The sequence below is a fragment of the Triticum urartu genome, chromosome 4 (assembly GCF_003073215.2).
Source record: "Triticum urartu cultivar G1812 chromosome 4, Tu2.1, whole genome shotgun sequence".
NCBI classification, from domain to species: domain Eukaryota; kingdom Viridiplantae; phylum Streptophyta; class Magnoliopsida; order Poales; family Poaceae; genus Triticum; species Triticum urartu.
This window is the reverse complement of record NC_053025.1, coordinates 527,201,879-527,212,500: the sequence shown is the minus strand read 5'-3', so window position 1 is coordinate 527,212,500 and position 10,622 is coordinate 527,201,879. Positions and strand designations below refer to the sequence as shown.

Here is a 10,622-nt window from a genome sequence, read left to right as displayed (position 1 = left end):
CATTATGTCATCATGCTCCAACCATTACTCTGTTTTGTTATGAACTTAATACCTTAAGATGCGTGCTGGATAGCGATCGAGGGGTGGAGTAATAGTAGTTGATGTAGATGGATTTCGGCCTACTTGTATCAGACGTAATGCCTATATTTAATCATGCGATGAAGAACCATCATAACTATGTGTTATTCTACCAATTGTCCAACAGTAATTTGTCTATCCACCGTACTATGCTCATGAGAGAGATGCCTCTAGTGAAGCTATGGCTCCTGGGTCCATTCACTTTATATTTACTAAAACCCTAAAATACTTGCTGCAACTTATTTACTTTTATTTTCCTTTTATTTTATCTATCTACCACTATCAGATTTAATCATTCAAAGGGATTTGTAAAGTAAAGATATAATAAGGAATGAAATCCTCTAAAATCGTGTTGCCTGACCATCCCCCCGCTGCATATGTGCCCCTCGCTCCGAGCACCACTCTAATGTCTAGTAGCGTGAAGGAGCTTTTTCTTAAAGTAATGTGCTAGGAAAGCCCCTACAATTTTTTAAAAAAACTATAAGAACCCCAATTTGTGTCTGTGAAGAATTAAACCAGAGTGGTTGGGTTGTACATCCACTCTCCTAACTCGGTGAGTAGGAACTTGATTATGTATGATGGATAGTTCAAGTTTTAGGTTTTTGTGTCAAAACGATAGCGGCGTTGCGGTGAAGACGTCATTGTGTGGGAATAAGTCCCTTCGGCGCCTTCTCTAACCAAAGGTGTCCTCTTTGATGTCCACAAAGAGATTGTGAGAGTGTGCTCTATTGCATATCGTCGTCTGAATCTCATGTGTTTGTGTGCTCCTATTGTCTTCTCTCATGACTTTCTCCAATATGGAACATATTCACGGTCATGCTACAAGGTATATGCGTGCATGCATCTTCAGTGATTAAAGTTTGTTGTAGGTGATTCAACCTTGTGCAGTGTCTCAAGTGGTTGCTCGATGTTCTTCCGCTCTCTAGCATGTTGAAGCGTCATGACAATATGCAATTATTATCTCATGCCACATGGCACTATTGCCCAAAGACATGCACTAGTTTTTTTTGCGATGGGAAGACACACACTAGCTATATGATATGAGATTTGATTAAAAATATTCCTTACACTTGGTGGTGTATTACCCCCTCTTTCGGTTCAGTAGGACCTGCAGATATTTTGAGATTATCAAATTGACCAATTAAATATTAATGTTATGCCACATAAATACATGTCGCTAATAATTTCATTTGAATAAGTATTTAGTAATGCACATGTTTTAATGGTTAGATTACAAACTTAAAAATGATTGGAGATCTTTTAAACCCAGAAGGAAGAAGTTTTATTTTTGGCACAAAGCTTGTACAAAATTAAGTTGGCAACACCCGCATAAAGATCAATTTGGTACTAATTAGTATTGCATCTATTTAAATGCATAATAGATTTGTCTTAAGTCAAACTTTTATTAGGTTCAGCCAAACTTGTAGAAAACATTTTAATACCAGAAATGTATAAAAATATGAAAATATATTTCATGATGAATCTAATGGTGTTGATTTCGTACTATAGATCGTTGATATATTTTTCTATAAATTTGGTCAAAATTTACAAAGTTTAACTTAAGCAAACCAATATACACTATATTTTATCAGATGAAGTACTACATTATAAAAGAAAATGACAAATAACTGACTCATTTTTTTTCCTTAGAGGTGCCTCAAATCAAGTTTCCGGTTGAAAAATATATAAATGGGTATGTCATGAGTGCGGCGTTACAAAGGACCTGCTCCATTGAGCCTGCTTTTCAAAAGAAAAATCAAAATATATTTTAAAGTTTTAAAAAATGTCAACCTATTAATATGTATGCATGTTATTCAAGTGTGTATAAAGCTTCATCAACTAATTCGATTATTTGCATAATACACAAAAAAGACAAACATCTGGCCCAAATACAACAAAGAAAAATCCCATGTTAATCTATGCATTTGCCATTTTTGTGTACATCACATATGAACAATAGATAATTATGATAATGAAAAAGCATATGTGCTCGTGAAATTTTGCAGTACATCTATACTACAAATATATGTTTATGCGTATATTTTTTCAGCTTATTTTTGAAGTGTGAAAATAGTATTTTCGTTGAAAGAAAATAAAGAGCTGCATGGAGCTCGGCCGCTGCATGCACTTCTCGGGTATGCGATGGCTGTCCTCCAAAACGCATGGGCACACCTCCCAGCTATTCTGCACAAGCGCTTGGTTTCCAAGCCAAGCCAAACCAATTGTCTATCCGTTGGTCTCTTCACCTCGTCGCTTTCCCGGCAACGATACCTAGCCTACCAACCTACCTAAGAACCTCCTGAACGTTGCTGGTGAAACCTTAGTTAATCCACCAAAAAGATGTGCTTGCTTAACTTACTTGCTTGTCACTGTCAAAGCTTCCCGAGAAACACCCGTTAATTACACAGTGTACGTTCCCCTCAAAAAATAATTACAGCGTACTTTTTCTTTCTGAAAAATGGATCAGTTGGAGCCTTGGAGGACATGGTGTTCTTTTGATGATAATAGTAATAGGGCCCATATGCTCAGGGAAGGCCGTGAGCCCGTGACGCCTGAGAAAACGACTGTAGAGGCGAGCTCAAGCCCGTGTTGCCTCTTGCACGAAGCCACCGAAGGAGAGCTGAAATCAGCATGTATTCCGACTGTGTATTGTTTGTACGTGCATGATGAATACGAGCGGTCGTTTGCCGTAGAGATGTGTGAGTAGGTACATACAGAGTTTCTGTACATCTATAAATAGCCTCATGCTCAGAGAAATGGCCGCCCCCTGCGCAATCAAATGCCCGAATAGACCGAGGCACAGCATTCACGGGGCGTCGCCTGTAAGGTGGGCCCGGATCTAGGCGCTCCCCGGCCCCACCCAACGACCGTTTCACGTAGAGCACACCAAAACAAAGCTACACGCCTCCCCGTCCAACGGCAAAGCCCAACACCCCCGCCCTCCGTCCGTGGACCCGGACCAGCGGCTCACACCATCATCGCCCCAAACAGCACTGCACTAATAAATCGCTCCAGATCGCGACTGCCCACGCAAATGCAGAGGTATCCGCAGTCGCGTTGCAGCAGTAAATCGCTCCAAATTGTTGCTGCCTGCACAAATGCGGAGATATCAGCTCACTGATCACACGCCTGGCAACCTGAAATGTGCTCTCGCATCACGCCGCATTGGGTCATTAGACGGTTGACACGTCCCCGATCAACTTAAATGGCTCGATCTCCAGAAATCAATGCGAAAGCAAGCAAACAAAAAACAGTAATGGGACGGGGTCCACGGTGCGCCGAGTCCACCAACGTCAGCGGGAGCGAAGAAAACCCATCATAACTCCATATAACGCAGGCGCACGCAGAGACACGCTCCACCGGCGCCCGCCTCCCTCCAACGCCACCACCACCACCACCCTCCACTACGTCGCCACCCTCCGTGTAGCCGGGCCTGGGCGGGCCCACCGACCGAGGCCCACCGCAGCGAGCGATGGACGCCGCCGGCCCGCCGCCCGCGGCCTCCGGCAGCGGCAGGTCCTTCCTCGGGCTGTCCACCGCCGCCGAGGCCGCGCTCGCGGGCGCCGCCGTCCTGCTCCTCGTCGTCGCGGCCGCGTCGATCGCCGCGTACCTGGCGCGCCGGCGCGGGGCCAAGCCGCAGTCCTCGCGCGTCGACCACGCGCTCTCCTCCGGCTCGCTCCTCCCGACCTCCACGCCCAAGCAGCAGGAGTACGCCGAGGTCGGGGCCGAGGTCGGCACCAGCTCCTCCGACGTGGCCAGCTCGTCCGCGGCGGCCAGCTCCCTGGAGTCGCCGGTGCGGAAGAAGCCGGAGAGGATCAGCGGGGGCGGGGCGGCGCCGGGGGTGGAGATGGGCTGGGGGAGGTGGTACGAGCTGGAGGAGCTGGAGGCGGCCACGGGCGGGTTCCGCGAGGCGAACGTGGTCGGCGAGGGAGGCTACGGCACGGTGTACCGCGGCGTGCTCGCCGGCGGCGAGGTGGTCGCCGTCAAGAACCTCTTCGATCACAAGTGAGCACTCTTTCTCCCCGCCACTGTTACCGCGTTGAATTGCAGTACTCTGTTCACTCTGCATCGTCCTACTAACATGGTAGAAACGTAAGCAGCACTTAATTTGTTGACCTCAAGATTAACAAATTAAACGGTGTCAAAACGAAAGTTAACTACAGGATAAGTAGATGTGCGGTAGCTCGGGTAAGTAAATGTGTGGATGGGTTAAAGCTCGCAGTACTGTACAACTATGTGGTCATGGATTTCGACTGTGCATGTACCTTTGGTGCTTTCCTGAACTAAATGCAAGCGTTGGGTAATTAGTCACGGTAAGCGCGGTTGTTGCAGTTCTCCTGTTGGCGTGGCTTCAAGATTGCTGCTCGTATACCTTGCCTGGTCATAGCAAAAGGGCAAAAAAGAACTTGCATGCTTCTGTGAAGTTAAAGGCCCAATTTGTCCTTTTGCAGAGATGCTTTTGCTTCCACATCGTACATTTCTGCTCAATTCTGGCTTGGTCTCCATTAGTCCGTGCATATGTTGGTAATTAGTCACAGCAAGTGCGGTATTACTTGTGGCTTAAGATTGCCGTCATTTTAACCTTTATTAAGGGCAAAATAAACTTGTGGCAAGCATGTTTTTTGTTAATTGAAGTGCACAATCTCACCTTTGTTAAGATTATCGTTTATGCCGAGTTCGTCAGAATCTTGTGATGTCATTTGACTCAAGGGCCAAATAAAATGCAGGGCGTCTCACACCCTTTATAATATTATGTGTGTGTGTGATTATTGATAGGGTTGGTCTCCGTTGTGCTGTATACTCCTGTGAACCAAATTAATTGAACCCGTGTACTGTACTAGTTATACAGCACTATCGTTGCATTAAGTCAATGCTACAGAGAATGGCAACATTGCTTTTGTTTTCTTTGTGCCCCGGTTACACATGATTGAGATATGAGTAGGTGTAGGTGGCTCTTTTTGTGATGGCACGTACTAGTATGTATCCATCCATCTACATGGTTGGTTGAGATCTTGAGATTGTCCGTCCGTCGGCGGTCATATGCACCGATCTCATGGATGCCCTTACTTTCAAGAAAAGAGAAAGCAACAGAAAAGGCAAAGCGGTGACCGAACTTTCCTCCTTTTCTTCCTGATCCTACAAATATCCAATCAGAAATATAGTGGTAGTATGTGCCATCTTTGGAGTTGTTTTAACTTTGAAGTGAACCAAATGCACGCACATGGATCGCTGAGGATCGACACATGCGTTAGCAGCAGCCGTAAATATCCCTTCCTTCCTGCACACGGGTTCAGAAATCAGAATGTTTCCTGTTGAGGTTCCAACGAACAGCATCTTTCAGGTCGTTCAGAGATCCCACTCCATAAGTAATCTAGGAGTAGATGATTTGAAATGGGACAGTGAGGATTTGAAGAACATTTTGCGCACGTGATCAGAGATGTGGTATGGTCTTATTAACAAGCGGGATGTTGATCTGAATGTTGGATTGGTTTTGTAATTTGTAGGGGGCAGGCCGAGCAGGAGTTCAAGGTGGAGGTTGAAGCCATCGGCAGGGTGAGGCACAAGCACCTCGCCGGCCTCATCGGCTACTGCGCGGAAGGGCCTAAACGGTAAGCAGAAAGGCAGCTGAGCTGGACTGAGTAGCGTGTGGTAGCTAACGCCATCATCACATCGTGTGTGTGTTCACAGGATGCTCGTGTACGAGTTTGTTGAGAACGGCAACTTGGAGCAGTGGCTGCACGGGGACGTCGGCCCCGTCAGCCCGCTGACATGGGAGATCCGTCTCAAGATCGCCATCGGGACAGCCAAAGGGTTCGTTTCCGTTTCTGTTTAAAGCTCGCTCACACTAATCATATGGCTTATCTCGTCGCACATCGCGATCGAAGACACCCACTGATTCTGTTACCATCTTCTATTGTGAATTTTGTTGCAGTATCGCGTACTTGCACGAGGGGCTGGAGCCCAAGGTGGTGCACCGGGACATCAAGTCCAGCAACATCCTCCTGGACAAGAAATGGAACCCCAAGGTGTCCGACTTCGGCATGGCCAAGGTCCTCGGCTCCGGCTCCAGCTACGTGACGACCCGTGTGATGGGCACGTTCGGGTGCGTCCGGTTCAGTCCATCCCGCTCATATTTGCATCACTCGATTCTGAACATTTTATTTCTTTTGGGGTGGGTGCAGGTACGTGGCCCCGGAGTACGCGTCGACGGGGATGCTGAACGAGAGCAGCGACATCTACAGCTTCGGCGTGCTGCTGATGGAGCTCATCTCCGGGAGGAGCCCGGTGGACTACAACCGGCCGGCGGGGGAGGTGAACCTGGTGGAGTGGTTCAGGGGGATGGTGGGGAGCCGGCGCGTGGAGGACCTGGCGGACCCGCGCATCGTGCCGGCGCCGGCGCCCAGGGTGCTCAACCGGGTGCTGCTGGTGTGCCTCCGCTGCATCGACTCCGACGCGCACAAGCGGCCCAAGATGGGCCAGATCGTGCACATGCTCGAGGGCGACGAGTTCCCCTTCCGCACGGTACGCACGCACTCCATCACCCAACGGCAGCATGCATGCATCATACTCCTACATAGGCTTGACCAGAGGTGAATGAATCATTCGTTTTGGTTTTGGTTTTGGGCAATGCAGGAGCACCGATCGCCGCGGGCGGCTCACCGGCCGTCGACGAACGCGCGGACGTCGCTTCTGGCCGAGAAGGCCGGAGCCGACGACGCCGACAAATCCACGTGGAGATGAGGAGCGTGGAGCTGACTTTTTCTCCCCGGGGTGGTGTACATTTTTCGTTCATTCCTTTGGTTTGGTTTTATGGCGTTGGCAGGAGTATTGCATGATTAATACGAGCGTATGTTTTTATTTTTATCTTTTGTAGTAGTACCGTGGCGGACTAAGCTTGATGCTAATGATTATGGTGTATAAATAGAGAGATCATTAGTCTTTGACTTGGAGCCTAGTCGCCTTTTTGCCACCCAACCAAACCCCTCATCGATTCTATGTGTCCGGGCTATTCGACACCCCATATGCAGCTCATATGCGGAGCGTATATGGGACATTCGGACACGTTCGTCACATCGGACAGATAGCGGGGGCCATGCCAAAACTCATCGACATGCGTCTCCTTCGGTTTAGGTGAGGACACATTAACCAATATCTCATAGCCTGTAATATGAAGTTATTCTTTCTTCACGGGTGGCAACTTAGCTTCAATCGTGCATGTGCTTTGTTTCTCCTCTTGTTTCTTCATTAGCTTTTCATGCTCATAAGGAGTGTGTGACTCCTTCAAAAAAGGTAATTGTTGTATTGGTTCACAATCATCTTCAATGGGTGTCTCGAATGCTTGCGTCTCGAAAGTCTCCACGACCTCTTTCTTAGGGTCTTCATCAGTATAACATTCCCACCTTTGATGACTCGTAGCGCAACGTCAGGGTCAAGATATACACTTTCACTCAATTTATCGGAACACGTAGTGGGGTCTTGGTGTAGGCAAGATGGAGAAGGTTTAACAATGTGGGAGGTAACATAGTCCATCCCAAACATTATGCGGCAGTTAAAGAACTAATATTGTACTCAAGTCTAAATTTTTGCATCATATCTGAAGATGAACTCTACATATCTCCGCATTACAAGATAAGAGTTTATTCTCGGTAGTACATATATAGAGGTGACTAATGATTTTATTTTCAGAGCATATGGAAGGACTACAAAGTAAAAACAAAAATTACATCCACACATTTGACATTAGGTCCTATGTATCGAACAACAAAATTCGCTACATCTTCCTAAAAAAACTCTACCTCCTCAACAAAAGGGTCGGAAAAAGCACTTCCATGCAATTCCATCAATACACATTGAAGTGGTCCAGCAGTGACATCCATTGCCATGGGGCTGCAAGAACCGACAACCACACACATCACGGTAAGCATTTTTTAATAAGAAACCTTAGGCTTTGATCTATTAATTAAGCAGAAGAGAGTTTCCCGATGAATTAAGGCAAAACTGGGCAAAAACTGAAATTACAAGCCCAAAGGCTGGTTGTCCCATAATAGCTGTCAACCTGACTACCAATACAAATTCACACACCCCGCTGAGAAGAGAAAGATCAACGAGGCTGCCCATAAGCATCGTCGTCATCACCATTATCGTGTTTGATCCAGCGACTCCGACTTTGCCGTAGATGATACATAATTTTGGTAGTTTTGCTACTGAAAGACCAAGCATGTAAAATTTGAAGCTAAATAACTGTCAAAAAGAGCAAAATCTTTTCTCTACCTTAATATGAAAGGATAAGTATATTTTTCGTCCTCGAACTCTGGCGATAGTATAGAAATCGTCCCTTAACTCTGAAACAACTAAATTTCAATCCCTCAACTATTTAAACCGGATACTTTTCGTCCCTGGCGACCCTTAAAGTGGTTTCGGTATTACGTGGACCCGGTTTTGACCTACATGTAATCTGACCTATGTTATTTATGGAAAATTGGGTTTGCTCGGAGCATTTCAGTCGCATGTTTGTCCAGTTTGGTAACAACAAATTCTATGCTAACTAGATGGTTTCAGTTTCAGACCATTTTATAAACTGAATGGGATTCATAGCAGATTGTTCACATGATTTTAGACAATTGTGTAAACTGAATGCATTGCAGATTGTTCACTTGTTAATAGATGATTGGACAGAGTACTGAACCAAACAGATTGCATGACAAACATAGTCTGACAACCACAACTATACTCCCTCCGTCCGGTGAAGAGTGTACATCTAGCTTCAAAATTTGCCACAAAAGAGTGTACTTCTATCTTCCCAATGCATTTTAAAGTAGGAAACAACACTCCTCTCTCATCACACGGTAATCAAGACCAATAGCAATCTACACATGGTCTTCTTAATTTCTACATGCGCTTAGCTCATTGGGGGTTGGGTAATTAAAGAGGAGAGAGATGGTGGCTTGCATTTTTCCAATGATTTTTTTACTCAAGTCCATAATTTGTCCTAAAATTTCTAGATGTACACTCTTAACCGGACGAAGGGAGTAGTACTCCCCCCGTTTTTATTTAGTTCGCATATTAGCTTTGGTCAAAGTCAAGCTTTACAAACTTTGACCAAGTTTATATACAAAAATATTAAGATATACAATAACAAATCAACAACATTAGATTTATTATTAAATGTACTTTCACATCGTATAGATTTATTATGATAAATGTCTATATTGTTTTCTATAAACTTGGTCAAACTTTACGAAGTTTGACTTCAGTCAACTTTAATATGCAGAGTAAATAAAAACGGAGGAAGTACTGATTAGTCTTACAAGCAAACCACAAAGGAATTCTCAAAGTCTGACAAAGTAAGTGAGAAATACTACAAGCAACCACAAACATGAATTCTGACATAACCACAAGGGATAACCACAAACATGAGTACAAGTACACTAGTCCAGTAGTTTTGCTGGGACTTTCTTTGCTCTTTTATTTCCTCCAACTTGAAAACTTGCAGCACCAGATGTAACATCGACTGTAAATGAACAACTAGACTGCACATTTACTGTCACACTTGAACTTGAGGCAGACATCCGAAATATTACTGCGCATTTACTGTGACATTTACTGTAAATGATGAACTAGACTGCACATTTACGGTCACATTTTCAATCAAAACCAGGCCACATGGACGATTTTAGTCAAAACCGGGTACACGTCGTACCAAAAACCACTTTAAGCGTTGCGAGGGATAAAAAGTATCCGGTTTAAATAGTAGAGGGACTGAGTTTTAGTGTTTTCGGAGTTGAAGGATGATTTCTATACTATCGCAAGAGTACGACGACAAAAAATATACTTATCCCTAATATGAATGACCACCCATGGCCTACTGATCCACCGATTGCCATGTCAAGCAGGGAAACTAATGTATCTCCTGTCAACAGTGGCGGGGCTAGGCAGGAATCTCAGGAGGGACCAAAAGCCAAAACATGAACAATTAAAAGGGCAAAGATTAATCTTTTCCTTATCTAATTCCTGCACAGTAATTTTTCTTCACAATTTTGCCTAATGCTGGAGGGCCAGGGCCCCCTCAGCCTTACACTAAGCTCCGCCACTGGCTGTCAATCAGCGGATACTTTCTCGTCAAACAGGTGCTCCCTCGTCCACGTTTGCACTACCTCTTTCTTGCTTGTCACTTTCCGTTCTCATCTCACGAACAAGCCAGCGACTCTGTGACTCTTCCCTAGTCCACTTCCTCTCAAATTCTAGATAACAAAACGAAATCCCCATCAGAACTATATCTCACGTCCTATGAAATCCTAGATAACGGAAGGAATCCCCATCAGAACCATATCTTTGTTGACGTTCCACAACTCATTATTAGGCTATGTTGTAAGCTCGTATATGTTCTGCTACATACACAGAACGGCATGTTGCCATACTTTACCACCATCACAAAGGTTACATGCATGCAAAAAATGTTCTTGTTTTTTCTTAAAAAAGGAGGATGACCCCCGGCCTCTGCATCTAGGAGATGCATGCGGTCATTTTATTGATTATTCACGGTC

At 45.2% G+C, this 10,622-nt stretch overlaps 1 protein-coding gene across 1 annotated transcript; it reads left to right on the top strand.

Annotated features, from left to right (window-relative positions):
- Nucleotides 1-3,422: 3,422 nt before the first annotated feature.
- Nucleotides 3,423-7,024, top strand: LOC125552451 (probable receptor-like serine/threonine-protein kinase At4g34500). Its single transcript, XM_048716002.1, has 6 exons — nucleotides 3,423-4,083; nucleotides 5,583-5,687; nucleotides 5,767-5,889; nucleotides 6,011-6,181; nucleotides 6,261-6,600; nucleotides 6,712-7,024. The coding sequence occupies exons 1-6, from the start codon at nucleotides 3,551-3,553 to the stop codon at nucleotides 6,817-6,819; spliced, it is 1,380 nt and encodes a 459-aa protein (XP_048571959.1). The 5' UTR covers nucleotides 3,423-3,550; the 3' UTR covers nucleotides 6,820-7,024.
- The last annotated feature ends 3,598 nt before the right edge of the window (nucleotides 7,025-10,622 follow it).